General features: G+C 43.1%; 1 protein-coding gene across 1 annotated transcript in view; it reads right to left on the bottom strand.

Annotated features, from left to right (window-relative positions):
- LOC131988424 (AT-rich interactive domain-containing protein 1B-like) overlaps positions 1-16,484 on the bottom strand; it is a 66,722-nt gene that overhangs the window by 37,579 nt on the left and 12,659 nt on the right. The window contains exon 2 of the mRNA XM_059353535.1: positions 3,463-3,666. Within this exon, the coding sequence (XP_059209518.1) occupies positions 3,463-3,666 (204 nt within the window). The remainder of the gene's footprint in view (positions 1-3,462; positions 3,667-16,484) is intronic.

The following is a 16,484-nucleotide window of genomic DNA, read 5'->3' on the forward strand; positions in this document are numbered from 1 at the left end:
AACATTATTAGATATAAATATGAGGTGTATCAATATTGAATTTACTGTTCTTTGAGATTTGAATGCATCTGAGACGCAAGACATGAACCTACATCACTGCTCATTCTAGATATACTCAAATTACACACACACACACACACACACACAAACAATCTTTTTTGAGATATTTGTCATCGCAGAGATTTCTGAATCCACCCCAAAACAATGGCGGTAAATAGATTTTTGTTTGTGGGGCTCAAAGCATCAAATAATGGTATTGTCCCTGTTACTCTGGATAATCCACCGACCCTGCTGTCAACAATTTTCACAGGGACTATATTTTCAGTGGAAAGTAGTTCCAATAAAAGCTGTTTACAGAGAGGTCTGTGGATTTCCTTGAGTAATGGGAACACAAATCCTGGATATAGAAGTTGCTCTTGGACTGTTTTGTATTTAAATTATGATTATGAAGACAACAAATATATCATATACCATACTATCATAATGACTTACTTTGACATACCTAATCAAGTGAATCTGTAACATATATCCAGGCTGACTTTTGAAACCATACGTGAGAGCCTTATGTGACCTCCACTAGATGTATGTATGGATTCCTATAGGGTGCTTACTTAATAAAAGTGGAGCTTAATTTATATCAGGATTTAATCATAATAATGAAAGGCAGTCAAAAAGGACCTTTTGTTCCTCTCAAAAACCTTGACATACACACACACTCTCACACACACACACACACACACACACACACACACACGCACACACGCACACACGCACACACACAGTGACTCAGTCCTGGGGAAATCACAGAGATAGACATACAGGCATATCTTTGTTGACGTCACGTTGCCTGGCAACATCCCAGCATGCTTGGCTGTGACAAGCTGAGGTCTCAGCCCTGAAGCGCAATGGATCATGGGGGATTGTGTGTGCCGCGTCTTACATCACCCACAATCCCCCTTGCTGATGCAGCCACAGTCAAAACGGTGAGAATGTTCTTTGCAGCTGATCCTGGGGCAGTTTTAATAACATCAGAGGTTAAGAAAGAGGGTGGGGTGGCTGATTTCTCCTCCTCCAGACACAGCTGCAATCATGTCCGTCTTTACTGCATTTGCTGCATCATTTGATATGTAATTAATAGTCACTTTAAGACTTGGTATACAGTATTTTTTGCAGTACACATCTGGGGCATTCATTTTTAGCCCTCCCCGCTCCTCCCTGATCAGACCCCTGACCGCTTTTCTGTAGGTGAGGCTCATTACGCTCATCTGAGAGTGTGGAATTAAACCTCCTCCGAACTCATTACTGTGAGCTAGATTTCACCGGCTGCAGATAGGCAATGCAGTGGTGCTGCTTTTAAAGCCAGAGCCAGATAATTAGAAACTTTAGAAGCGCATTTCCCATGGCTATAGCCAGAGTGAACAACTAATTCTATTTGAACTAATTACGTTCCATAGCGCCACGTTCAAGCTATGTAATACGCCCGAGGATTTCATCACAAAGCAGTACCAGGGATGTATTTTTGTGCGTGTTACTGACTGTACGTCATTATGCTTTGGCATTACTCTTTATGCACACATACACCCCCGTTTGCTCCCAATTGTGTGTATTTCACTCTGTAAAACCCCTGAGCAGGCTCAATAATGCTTGTTTTGGGAATGTGTTGACATCATCAAACTGCGTCAGATGAGGATTAGACCTGCAGCTTGGGTAATGAAGTCTAAGATGAAGTCTCGTTGTTTGGACTGCAGAACACAGTGTGATCAGTGAGACAAAATTAATATGTGAAAGAGTAAATTAGTGGTTTAGCGTGACACTTTGAACTTCCTTGGCAATTCCTGTTATTATCATTTCACTTTTCTTTTTTTTGTGGGAGTATTATGATAAGGCTAGGCAGAATACGTTCTGCTTCAGCCTAAACCTTTTGGGTCATTGCTGTAATCTGTTTTTACATTTACTCATTATTTTTTGTTGCTTTTGAAACTGTCCATTTATGTATTTATTGTAACTTAAATAATAAAAAAATAAATTAAAATAAAGATAAATTAAAATTAAAATAATATTTATGTATTATACATTGTAAATATATAATGTATATTTTAAAAATATTTAATTATGAATATTTTTATTATTAAACAAATGCACACAAGAATAAATCAATGAAAATAATAAATATAATGTTTTCAACTGTAACAAATATTTTCCATAATGAGTAAACACTGTAAAATTCTTTGTGCACCTGTCACTGTACCATTTATTACTGTCTTCTTTATATCCATATAATGTTTTCTTTAAAAATACAACATATATCTTCACTGCATTATATGAAAATTGTAGGTGGGAGTAACTGCATATAAATAGACGTGTAATATAGACACTCATTTCCTCTGCTACAGCATGTACGCACACTTGTACAATATTTTAAGACAATGTAGGAAGCCTGTCTGTCAGTCCATCTGTGTTTCTCTCCTTCTCTCTCTCTCTCTCTTTCTGTGGTCTTGCTATGTGTGGAAGCTCACTCGCCCCAATAAGTGGTGTCCAAGTCCAGACCAACAGACCAGGCTGACTAAATATAGCCGGCAGTGACAGCAGGGGACACTCCCCCCCCACTTCTCTCGCCATGGTACTCAGTACTGCTGTTTCGCTACAATCTACACTGATGGAACTAGATTGTCATACAAACACACACAGAAGAAGTTCGCTTTTTGCCAGAAATGTGGGCCACACATATCATCCACGCAAACACATATAGTACACACAGATTAATACACATGCATACTTTCTCAGTATCTCTCCCAGCGCACACACACACACACCCTTCTAGCCCAAATGGGATTTACTTAAGACTCAATAAAGCAGACAGAAGCACTATTGTCTCCAACACAGGCCTATTGTGTCGCACAGAGAGACTGTGACGTGGGTCGGCTGTGCTGCGTCTATGTTTACTACACAGAGAGCATTCCACTACACACACAATTAAAGAGACATGCATACAAAAAAGCATACACACATACAGTTTAGAAGCATATAGAAATTCATAATTAAGCATATGAGCGCTCCATGAAAGAAGCATGAAGAATGAGCATGCTTACACACATACCACTCATACCCCACACATACATACACACACAGCATCAAACCCATCTCGCTCCAGTGGGATTCTAAGAGGGAACTGAGTGATGAACAGGAGTGACACCACCACATGCCAGGGTGTGAGATGTGCTGCCTGGTATTTTAGGCTGCGTCTCAAATTGAACATGCCAAGCCTTCAGGGGAAAATCGCTGGAGAATGTTCACCACAAGAAGCGAATGTCCCAAAGCAATATAATACAAGCTACAATATGTGGGCCGGTGCTGTGAGTGTGTGTGTGTGTGTGTGTGTGTGTGTGTGTGGGGGGGGGGGGGGGGGGGGGGGGGGGGTTCGTCATACTAACACGCAGGAAAACTTAGCGTTTGTTGACATACCTGCTGTTGAGGATACTGCATCCCGCCCATGCCCATTTGGCCCCTCCCCTGCATGCTCATTGGATATCTGTGCGGAGGAGGCGACGTGTATGGCTGACTAGGAGGGTAAGGCCCGCCCCCTGGCTGCTGCGGGGTGGAGTAGGGATTGTTGGCCATGCTGTACAGCTGCGAGCGCTTCATAGCCATGAAGTCCATGGAGGACACCTGTAGAGGGGAAAAAGACTGGATTAATGATACAACACCAGCATTTCTTTCATGGCTAATATTTCACATTCATTCACAAATTCACAAAAAGATTTATTAATCCAGCATCTGCCAAGTTGGACAAAGGTCCACTTAGTGCACACACTCCAAACCACAGCCGCCATTGATTTATCTCACAATTGCACAGCGAGCAGAAGTCTTAAATTAATGTCTACAGGTCATAAATGAACTACAAATGGAATTAAGTAAGCAAAGATGTTTATTGCATGGCTATCAGGAGCAAACTTTGCTGGAGGGGGGCCAAAATATAATGATTTAATTAAAACCTGAAGCTTGTATCTTTGTTTTAATGTCTGAAAGGGTTTTAAAAGTGTTGTAAATATTGTTTAAAGCGATGGGAAGCCATAGTAATAAAAACTCTATGGCATTGTTCCCACAACCACAGACCAGCGGTGCCAGTAATCGCCCCTCTCACTTGTTTGCATGTTGTTGCTTGCAGAAAACTGGGAGAGTAACTGATGATTACATTTGAGTTTATGCTCTTGTGGATTCAAGTGAGAGAACAGGTAAGGGTAAAGAGTCTGGCAGGGATTCAAACTTTGCATTACAATTGTGACGAGGCATTTCAAGTTTGAATCCCAGCGGGGAATTCAGGGCAGCGAAGCAGTCAAAGTACCTGCTCTCCAAAGCGACACCTTGGGAGCTAGCTTCTTATATGAACACAAAACAAAATCAAAGAGAAGAAAGAGAAGGTGTCAAGGGCGATTTATTCCATTGTAAGTATTTCAGAGCCTTTTTAGAGGTTGTTTGGGGTCTCAGTGAGCCATTGGAAAATTCCGGTACAGTGCGTCAGGCTAATGCTAATCCGTCACCCGTAGCGGCATGTTTGTCTGTCTGCCGGGCAGATAATGTGGACTTCTTCTATCTTCCCTCTCTCCTCTCATGCTTTCTCCCTTTTGTCTCCGCCGTGTAGGATCATGTGTGATTTATGACATTTTGTTCCTACTGTTTCTTACACACACACTTTCACTTCTCCTCTCTCATCTCCAACTAACCCCCCCCTCCCCTCCTCCTCCTCCTCCTCCTCCTCCACCACCACCACCAGCTCCCTCCTCAGTTCCCTCTCCTCTTCCCAACTCAATATCACCTCGTCTAGTGTGGAGGAGAAATTGCCGTTGCCTCATATTGCCAGGCTAATATCAAGAAGACATGTCAGGGGATGGGAGCACTTTATTCAGCAGGTTACATGCGGACGGTTACGGCGCTCGAGCTTTAAAGTGGTTTTGTCTACTGAGGCATGTGCGTGGAGTACATTGGACTATTTCACAGAGTGCAGAGGAGAGAGAGAGAGAGTGTGTTTGGGTAGTGAAGGAGATGGAGAAAGAAAGCCAGAATGCCAGGAATGAGTACTCTTGGATGTATAAAAGTTATTTCACAGCATGGAGGTGGATGTGGGCGTGTGTTAGGAGAGGGGGTTATCCTGCAAAGGTCTGCATTACCAGGAATTCGAGAGCCTTATCCTAAGAAGAAAATGCATTTTTGCGATATATGTGTGTTAAAGGTGCCATATTATAAAAATATGTGAGTATCAAAAAGCTCAATCTACTCAGAAACTGTGCCTTTAAATTAGCTGTCAGGGCTGCTGCAGAAAGTGTCACTACAGTCATTCCCTGGCTGCAATGATGGTGCAGACACCTAGAGTATAGTTGCTGAAGACCTAATGGTGATTCCATCAACACATACACACATTTTGAAGATTTGCATGACAAAAACTTGATGGAAACACCACAATTTGATAAAACATTCCAAAAATGCGCATAAAAGTTTTTGCGCTCACTTGAGGTTGTTTTTGTCTTTTTCGCAAAAGTTAATGTGCTAAAAAGGAGATGAAAACGCTTTTTTCTGACTGAATGAACATGACTGATCAGCTGTTTCTGCTCTGCTGGTCAAGACGAGCTGACATGACAGAACAATTATAAGTTGCCAAATTGAATCAAATTCCTGAAGATTCTCACCATTTTCTCTCATGGGGGGCCAAAGTTGTGCGATTAGCAACCTCTTTTTTGTTCTTTTCTCTTATTCTCTTATTTCTCTTACTTCTTCTTCTGTTTACTGACGGATTAGCTTACAGCAATACATTACACTGCCATCATCTGAAGAAAGTATTTTTATGCAGCTTTGTTTATTCGCTCCAAACCAGTTGATGGAAACGTCCCTAATTTGTATTTTCTTAATGCAACATTTGAACATTTCGCTTCAAAATTAGCTTGACTCTAAAGGAAAATGGCCATTAACCAATCAGAGCGGACTAGAGCTTTTTGGGAGAGGGCCTTAAAGAGCAGTTTAGACAGAAAGTGAAAACAAGTATATTCAGAAAGACAGCATGTGAAAAATAATGTGTATCTGAACATTAAAGCATGTTAATATCTTTTAGTATAAATTAAAAATACACGTATGAATGTATGTATAATATGTTCCATTTAAATGCAAGTTTGTCATTCAGTTCATGTACTGTGCTCTTTACTTTGTCCTCCTTCATGTGTGAAACTACTAATCAGTCAGGTATTCCCTACGTTGCCGGAGCAGAGTGCACCAGCAGTACTGATCTAAAAATGAAATATTTAACCACCGGACAAAACTGACATCTCATCTGACAAAATGATTGCCAGCATTAGAGAAAAGCACATTAGGGGATAATTAAAGTTATGAGACACTGTGGTGTAAAACTCATTGAAAAATGTTTTTGATAGGAAAATCATTTGTATTTTTAAAGGCTGATGGATGAACTTTGAATGCTAGAAGCAAAATCTGAATTATTTTAAAGAGAAAAACCTTGACTCATCATAGCATTTGTTTTGACCCTGCGTTGCTTAGTAAGACGATGAAGAGCCTGACTGAACAGGAATGAGAGTGATAACTTCATTCAGAGTGCAACTGAAATAGATTAAGTCCTTTAGTGCATTTAAACTGAGCATTATACAGAGTTAAACCAACTATATATCAAAGGAGAGATTTGTTTAAGGGTGTTTTTTTTATGTGCTTAAACTGACTCCGGTCATATGCTTCTAATGTAGCGATAATGGTGTTTTCACCAGAGCGACGGGCAACACATGACCTGCTTTCATGTTTGTACACTCCGAACGCACCACAAGCCAGACGCACACATACACATGTCCGCCAAGCAATATCTGCAGCGAAAAGGGCGACGCTCTCCAGTTTCTGAAAAATCCAGGGCACTGTGCCACCCCGTGATATGGGACACACACACCCCTCCCCAGCTCCATCCAGTTCACCAATCCATCTCAAGAGGTCCTCCGTTTGCCAAAAATGCTGAGCGCAACACAAGTAAATCCCCTCACACGGCTGCCAAGTATAAACACACGCTTGCAAAAAAAAAGAAAAACGTTAACTGCTGCACTTAGAAAGGCACTGGACACAGAAAACAACTTCAGAGTTTTGGGAGAGGAGAAGTGGACGCTCGATTAGACACACATACACACACACACATGCACAAAAACGTGTATTAGCAGAATCTCACACCGGCTCTCACTGTTGATCTCTCTCCCACTCACTCGCACACTTGTGGGAAATTCTTAAATAAAACCGCCACAATAAAATGATATAGAGCTATCTAATACATTGGTCCATCTTCCACACATGGCATTATCCACACCTGTCCACAAAAAAAAAAAAAAGAGTATTCTCCGCCTCCCCAAACGGAGCCTCATATCTGCTTTCATGACAAGTTCCACTAAATGAGATTTCAGCCCACTGCAGCCTTTTCCAAGAGATATGCCCACCATTTCCCTCACACCACCAGGCATAAAAAAACGACAACAATTCTTGACAAATTGAAACATTATTTTTTTTCCTCCCCTCAGAGAAATGGCTGTACTTAGGAAAAAAATTATGAATATGACACGAAGTGAATCGTGTTTGCGCCAGGAGGGACAGCAGATAAAAAAACTAGAGGGAATACACAGAAATTGTTTTTTATTTTCTTCAAATGTGTTTTTCACTTTTGTTCATCTGGGCATGCCATTCAATGGAGGAGGGGGAGGAGTAGGCATGGGAGACAATAGTAATTCAACAGCTAAATTTAAAAATTCAATTTATGAACTCCTCTCCAGCGTTCTGACTCTCGTGAGCTTTTTTTTTTTTTTTTTTAAACAAAGCCATTAAAACAGAACATGGGTGAAATTACTGTGGGGTGAAACCTGCTAAATTGCTTTTCTGAGCTCAATCGACAATATTTTTATGTTGCAAAAAAAAAAAAAAAAAAGATTTTATTCCTTCTCGCTTTAATGTGTTAAGTTGTTAATCAGAAGGAGACAAAATGCTCGACACAAAAGGCTCTGATATGTGGATTATGAGACACACACTGGGATCAAACAAACATAAAACAATATTGGTAAATGGTTATTATTCCAATTTCATTTTGAATGCGGGAATTATTTTGAAAAATCTTCTGATTTATCAACTGTGGTGAATGTTCGAACACACACACACACACACACACCACACCACACCACACACACACACACACACACACACACACTGTGTCCCTGTGGCTATTACTACCCTTGTCCTTCACACCAGATGACCAAATCATCACCTGTCTGCACCAGCCCTTCATTTCAGTTATTTACTATCCACACACACACTCACACACAGGAAACAGTGACAGAGACAGGCTCACCCACTTAGCAGGTGTAGCAACAATAGAGTAGGATCTCTGATGCCACATAACAGCCTTCAGTACTGTTGTGTTTCCACTAAAATAGTCAGTTTTTTTCACCTGGTGGTCTTGCTCAACTCTAATAAAAGACGTTCCTTCATACTAGTTCTTTATAGACAAGCTGCTTTATTGAGCAACAGCTACTTCAGAAATTGTTTGAACCTTGAAACAGCAGTTCAGTGAACTATGATGATCTGTTAAATCACATGGTGGTTTAATTCTGTCAAGAACAACAACATTTTTCCTGTTGGATAGGCAACAGTTCCAAAAAAAAAAACCCTCTACCTAGCAGCTGCAGAGGTGCTCTAAAGCTCACTTTACTCAGCTACTTGGATACTCCTGAGTCTTCAGTGTGATGTGCTGCACAAAAATAGCAGGAATCATATTTTTCAACTATTATATTATAAAAACCTATTTGGCACTCACATGGTGCAAATTAGTGCCATGTGAAAATGGTTCTGAATATCATCATAGAAAAACGCATCAAAGCTGATTGTGTATGAAAATTAGCCCCAAGATGCCTTTTTGGTATTGATTATCTTCTCTTTTTCTTAGAAGGACTACTGCTGAATGCCAGCTTTTATACCTGTGTAATGAAACCATTTTAGCCTGTGTGTATTTGTGAGGAGAAACAAATAAGGATAATTATTGTCAACGGATCCTCTTTATCCTCTGTGCCGCGTCTGTCTCTGGAGAATCAACATGCTGCAGCCAGAGCTGGTTGGTCTGCTGGGACAATCAGCCTCGTCTTTTATGTGTTTTATTTATACCATGCAGCAGAGCACTCTCCAATTCCTATTACACTATGGGGCCCGGCGATGCCTCGGCCTCCAGAACAAAGCTCCGCATTTCGGGCTTGAAAACCCTGTGCGTTTGGGCCTACTGTTTCAAACAGAAGAAAAATAGAAAAGGGTGGAAAGAGAAAAGATGGGAGAGGACGAGGAGGAGGAGAGGGGGAGAGAGAAAGAGGAGAAGAGAGACTGCAGCAGTGGGCGAGTACAGATCGAGTTCCATATTAATGTGTGCAAATTCCCCCGCTCCTGCTGACTAAGATTAGAAAAATTAATTTCATGGATGCAGAGACAATACTGATGTCATCAAGCGGAGAGGAGAGGAGCAGCGCGCTGTTAACTCCTCCCTGCCTGGCCTCCATGAAGCATAGATCGCTCTTTAGTATCGCTCCATCACTTCATTTCACTGTTAAGCAAATACTAACAACAACACACAACACTTAGCCTTGACAAATCTTTCCCATCAAGTAACCCCCCCCTCCCAAATCGTAAGAACAGAACCTATTGTGTAAGTGTGTGGTGAGTAGCTGAGCTGTCTGTATGGTGGCATTCCCATGTGACTGCTGCACCGCTAAGGGGACCAAATTCAGTGAATTATGTCTTGAAACACAATCTCATCCTGCATCTCAGCACGCACGCCTTGTTAGTAAAAAGTCTCGTAATGAATGACAGTGTGAAGAGTAGCATTGGTCCGCGGGGAGCTGGGCAGAGCCAAATTGCCTTTCCTCAGCCCAATATGCCTGGATGGCACAGGCAGCTAGGCATGAAGGCTGGCTAGCAAAGAGAGGCATGAAATTATCTGAGGGGGGAGAGAGCTGCGGAGAGTGACAGCCGTAAAGGAGACGTGGGGAAATGTATACGTACACACGGGCGGTGATGATGCGAGTTGAGAAAGAAAGGCAGACACTGAGAAGCCAGATAAGGGGCTGTTGTTATGCGGCCGACCAGCGTGCTTTTGTGTTTGGCGCAATGCACATAATTGCTCTCTCCCCTGCGTCATCCTCAGAGCTGTTGATCGGTGTGCCCTCTGCGTTTGACACCAATATTTACACCACACACAAACACGCTCTCGCACACACGCATCAGGGGTGCTCGGAAACACACCAACAACTCCCCTGTTCCTGTGTGCATGAAGAAAAGTTGCCGAGCATTCGGTTCGTCACGGCCGGCACATAGACGTCATTAAGCGAGGGAAGGAGGGGGATAGAAGGGAAGAGGGGAGGGGAGGGAGGAGGGGGGAGCTGGAGAGGGAGAGAGGCTGCTTCATCTGTCTCAAGTGAGATTGGGGTCGCGGGGTCGCCAGAGCCCTTTTCCTTCGCCAAGACTGAGAGCTAAAGAAGCAGCAGGGACAGAAAAAAAAGAAGAAAAAACCTCAATGACAAAACGAGATGCGGCTGACATGCCTGCGACACACCATTAGAGAATGAAAACAAATAAAATGCAATCGTCTGCAAACAGTAGAGGAAACACGTGTGGAAGAACACAAACCACAAATTTGCCAGTCAAATCTGCTGCCAGGATGCAGTGTTCCAAGACTGAATTCATTCAGATTTACACTGTATAACAAGTAGTAGAGATAAAAAAACAAAAACAAAAAGATAAACCTGCGCAGGTTCTAGTTAGAGCAGAACGCTTTTTCCATAGGACATTTTGTTGTGTTTTTCTAGTTTGGTCAGAGATCAAAATTCCTCTTCTATTCTCTTCTAACACGTTCATAGTTTTTTCTCATGTGCTGAGCATGTGTTTTTTTAAATCATCTGACAAACTTTGCTACAAATCAGCAGTGTTTCCCATTGAAAAAGTTTCTCACTGGGTAGAAAATCCATTGGAAAGCCTCTAGGTATGACCGTGTGGTCGTACAACTATTGCTTTGAAACCGATGCAAATTAAATGCTTTCAGGAAATAGAGAAGGCACCTCTTGCAGCGCTGCTTGCCTATTTTCTGTTTCTGATGTAGAGGAGGCAGAGCTTTGCTACATTCCCAGTCTTTTCTTGTCTTTCAGTCCTGTGTGTTTCCTGCCTGCCGCGACCCTGGGACAGCGGAGGGCTGCTGAAAAAACCCCATTTCATCTGAGGGCCGTGGTGGAACGAGAGGAATGCGCTCCTCTCTAACTTACCCAGGCCGCAGAACCCCATGGAGAGATGCTGTTACACAACCAAATGAAAAAGAGAAAAAAGGGGCAGGAGGGAGGAAAAGAACAATAACTCCATCTGCCCCAAAGAGAGAGAACAGGCTATTTGAGTAAATGTGCTGCCCTTTTGCTTCCCACGTCTCCCAAAGCCGAGCCGAAATGTTAGTATTAAATATGCAGGCTAGATTCCCCCCTTATTCAAGGAAATCACCACCTTTGCTAATGGAATGGTATTGGAGAGGAACTGCGTTTCTACAGCTTGGATAATTATGAACGAGGTCCCGTTTCGCCAAGTGTGTTTATGAATTAGCAATGGTTATTCATGATATTGTGCTCAGAGTAGGGTGAAAATACATAAGTGAATACTAAGCGAGCAGACCAACAGAAACGATGCTAAAGGGTCCTGAGGGGGCTTTCTCTGCCATCCATTAGTCTTCCCTGTAAGGCAAAGCTTAACGAGCTCCTCAGGCTGGGAGGCTGGCCATTGAGGGAGAGAGGCAGAGTAAATTATGAATGTGAAAGCTCCATCGAAAGCAACACCACAATAAGCTCTTTTCCACCTTTCCTCCTTGATTTTGTTTGGGCGCTCCTGAAACACAGGTGTAGTATTCCAATACAAAAAAAGTCTTTCATGAAGGAATTAATAAATAGTAAAAATACAGTATCTATAAAAAGCAACTAGGTCATACCCGTGGTGCAGTTAAAGAGGCTCCCCACCAAAAACAAGGATTTACATTCAGGCTGTTTGTTTTGGAGCACTGCCCAGTCCTCCAGGGTGAAACCATACGTGGTTCTCCTGCGGGTGATCCATCACTTAAAACAAAAAAACACAAATAACAAACAGATATCCTGACCTTCCTTCCTCAGGCGGATATTAGATACTCATTAAAAGTCACCTGAAACAATTTGAACCAAATTGATTTCATTATCGGACTCGGCACGACACACCAGGCCCCCATGTCTGATAGCTCAGCGGGAAATTTACAAAGTTAATTAGAAAAAAATTGATTTTCATATCATTTTTCCCCCCTACGCTTAACTTTATGTCACATTACCGTCGTAAAAGTGACATGGAGAGGGGCTTGTTGACGCGCGGCGGCGGTGATGTTCAGTGTGAATGGGAACACAGCAGGTTAGAGGCTTGAACATTGTAAGTGGAACCAGAAAATGTATTCCAGCTTTCAGTGGTAATAGCACAGTGAGTGTGTGTGCGGTTATGACAGATTGTGTAATAGCATGTTAAGGTACTGTTCTCTCCCCCCAAACCCCTATGCACCAATATCTCTTCACCTCTTGCATACATACACTCAAACACACACTCCACCAGCTTATTTTCCCCCCACACCTCAATATAGTGTCACAGCAGCAGCAGACGTGGCCTTAATTTTCTCCTGTAATGAATGTGAGCCTCCACTCTTCCACCCCGCTGTGAAGGCTTCCCCAGAAATGGGCTCCTCGACCTGGGTTAGAGGCCCTGGAAATAGGCTTCCCTCCCCCCCGCAGCCCCTCCAGGTCACCCTCTGGGAGGCCCCGGGCTCTGTGAGCCCAGGCCAGGCCTCCCAATCTCCAAGGGCCCTGACTGGGAATCAATCACCAAAGCTGGCTGGGAACATGAGGTGGGGGAGCTGGGGTCGATCAATGAGAGCCTGTGGGAGCCCTGATGCATGGCCTGACTGCACATACACACCTCTGACTCACATTTAACTCCACCATTCAATCCCATTATTGCTATGCCCCAGGGCAGCTATGTTTACGGTGGACGGAATGTGCCAGACCATATGAAAAACATATGACTGAAGAAATTGAGTGATATTTGCCAATAAAGGGCCCTAATTACATTAGGACATGATCACGCTGAAAATGATTGTAACTATGTTGATTTCCTGCCCTTTTTAAAAGGAACAGTTCACCCAAAAGTCAAAAACACAGATTTTTCCTCTTATCTGTGGTGCTATATATCAATTGTTTTGGTGTGAGTTGCAGAGCATTGGAGATATCCGAGACATCTCAAAGAAAATCAAACAACAGCTAAATCTTTATTACATAAACTGTATCTATATCTGAGCAAGGCCGTCTATGGCAAGAACAAGTACTCTGATCACAAGATGTTTTACACACTGAACCTTGACCGACCTTTTATGTTCAGGTTTTTATTAAAGGCCAGACATATTAAAGGGATGCACATATTTCCCAGGAGAGGCCACAGATCCTTTGGCTGCAACACACATTTCACCATGTGTCCGATTCTATGAAAGAAGGTGTGTGTGCCAGTGAGTATGTATTGTATGTATTCGCCTACATAGCTATTTTCATGTGAACCTGTATAGAAATGTTTTTAAGTGCAAGTGAAACTGATTTTGAAAACCATCTGTAAGTTGACTGTTTGTAGATTAATTAATGGAGGAGTGTGGATGTATGGACACACACACACACACACACACATCTTAACCAACTGTAAGTGCACAGCATGCCTGCGAATGTCTGCCAGTATCAGTAAAACAAGTGTATAAGTATTTTGTGTGAGTGTGTGTGTGAGAGTGTGTGATCAGTGCGTACCATCTGTGTCCAGATGTTGCGTAGAGAGCAGTCTGCGTGGACAGCCAGACAGTTGGCAGGCCTTCTGACAGGCCTGTGTTCCTTATTGATAGAGGGATCACAGAGACAGAAGAGTCAGCCGTGCTCAGCTAGACCACAATATTGTCCGCTCCGCTGTTATTCATCCCAGTCAGCCAGGAGAAAATGGGATGTTCTGAGCCAAGTTTATAGCTGTCAGATCTGGGCCAAATAGGGGTTGAATAGGTTTCAAACATTTGGAAAACAGCATGAGGAACGTTTGATTTGTCATACAGATGCCGCCAGATTCTTGTGCCAGAGCTGAAGAATTTCATTGTATTTCATTTCTGTCAAGGATTTTAATACAGATGACAATAAAGCCGAACATGAAGTGCACAGCCCAGTGCATTGGGCTGGTGAATGGCAGCAAGGGCCAACATGTTGGCGGAGCGGTTTGACTGGTTCTCGTGTGTTTGCAGAGGTGAGATTGAGGCACGGTGCAGCGTAACAGGAAATACAAAAGCAATTTGACTCAGACTGCAACTCCTATCTATACTTAATCCAGTAATCTCTGCGCCAACACTGAGCGAATACTTTGAATATCGGAAGCCCTGTCATAGCTATACACACACATACATTGTAAAAAGAAGGAAATTATCTCGATGTACAATAACTATGACATTAAGAGCTTGCATATTGAAGTAAATGCTGAAACCATGCTGCACATTATTGCACTTTCTCAGCTTTTTCCTTTTTACAAAAAGCATCTGTTGACTGCCTAGTTTCCATTATTGCCTTGCAGAACTGTCTCCCTGACCTCGCACCCTGTGCCATCTTTCTTCCCTGGCTCCTGCCAGAGTTATGGAGCAGGGCCGACGTTTATGGAGGGCAGACCCTTTTCCCGGAGCTTTGATCCAGAAACTTCTATAGCTTATAGTTTTGCAGGGGTCATCCAGGAGGAGCCATGTGGGCAGCAGTGTGTGTAAGTGAAAGCACATTGAGCCGCTCACTTTAAACAGAGACTCGGTGCGGAGGGTAGTGCAAAAAAAAAAAAGGGCCTTGGAGGACTTGAGGGGTTATAAGGTGCATGTCGTGTCTGTGCATGTGTCTGTAAAAGGCTATGCTCTACCTACTTGTGCGGATGCGGATGTGGAAAGAAGAGGTACACAGCGCTAATCCGTGAGAAAAAAAATGAAAATAAGTGCCAGAAAATAGTGAATTGGAGGCCAACCCAAAATTTCATCAGGCAATATCACAGCTCTCATATCTGTCATCTCTCTTTCATCAAACCCCTCCATCCCCTATACAAATTATTCATGCCAGTAGCTAAATGTATTCATACCATTCTGTTTACTTTATTACTCCACTTTTATTCTGCTCTTTTCCCCACATTTGTTTACAAGAATAAAAGCCTACTCTGACAGAATTATCCCTCTGCACAACAAAAATAAATCACAGCGCTTGCACACACATCATTCACATTCAAAGAGCACAGCTAAATTATAGATGGCCCCTTTCTCCCCAAATATGCATTTCATTAGCATTTCCTTCGCCTGTTGTCTTTTTTTTCCTTCTGCCCGCCTGCGCGCACGACCCAGTGATGTGTGTGTGTGTGTGTGTATGACTGGAGAATGGGAACAGACTTGCAGCAAAGCAGGACGCGTCCCCTTTCCCAAGCCTAATTTAGGATTCAATTACAATACTCTTTAAAAAGCGTCGACTTCGCAATTAATTATTTTAAGATTAGCCTGACAGTAATGGGCCTCCCACCGACGCCAGCCAGCACAAGACTGGCCGCCTGCACCCCAGGACCACTCTGTCTCTCCACATATATCTATACACCTTTCTCTTTATCCCCTTCCTCCTCTACCGCTCTCCTTCACACTCTTCGCCTGCCTTCTCTCTATCTTCCTCTCCTGAGGAAAAAGATAAATCTTCCTGATCCTCACCTTCATTCCCTCCGTCTGTCCTTTCTTTTTCTACCTCCTCTCATTGCTGCGTTACACTTTGTTTCTGTTCTTGTTGTTTTTTTCCTTTGTTACTTTGCGTCGTGCTCTGATCTCCTTGACGGTTGCCACGCAATTGATATTGCGTCAGTACGGCGGGCTGCTTTTTACGAGCCACAGGGGCCTTCTCCCACGTTTTTTCCCGCGTCCCCAGGAAATGCTGACGGATGAGTCCCATGACAACATGCGCACACACACACACACACACACACACACACACACACACACACACCCTCACCCGTGCACACATTCGCATACACAACCGTCTGTCACCGCTGCTGCCAGGCGTAAGCGAAAAAACACGCCGCCCTCCTCCGCCCGCTTTGATTGGAGCCAAGCGAAGCATTTTTTCTCCCCCTTCCTCTCTGCCGCCGCTGCTGCTGCTTTTCCTCCCACCCTTCACCACCACCACCCCTCCACCCAACCCTGTTTTTTTTTCTTTCCTCGTTTCGGAAATGAATGTCATCATCCATCCCCTTTCTCCCTCCGCCACAACTCCCCCCTGTCACCCCCGGGCAAACCTCAGCCGAAGCCCCCAATTCTGTTTATTTAAATATTTGATATGTAAGCAGTCATAAAATAAATGTCAGAAGAGGGA

This window comes from Centropristis striata, chromosome 16, assembly GCF_030273125.1.
Source record: "Centropristis striata isolate RG_2023a ecotype Rhode Island chromosome 16, C.striata_1.0, whole genome shotgun sequence".
In the NCBI taxonomy this organism is placed as follows: Eukaryota; Metazoa; Chordata; class Actinopteri; order Perciformes; family Serranidae; genus Centropristis; species Centropristis striata.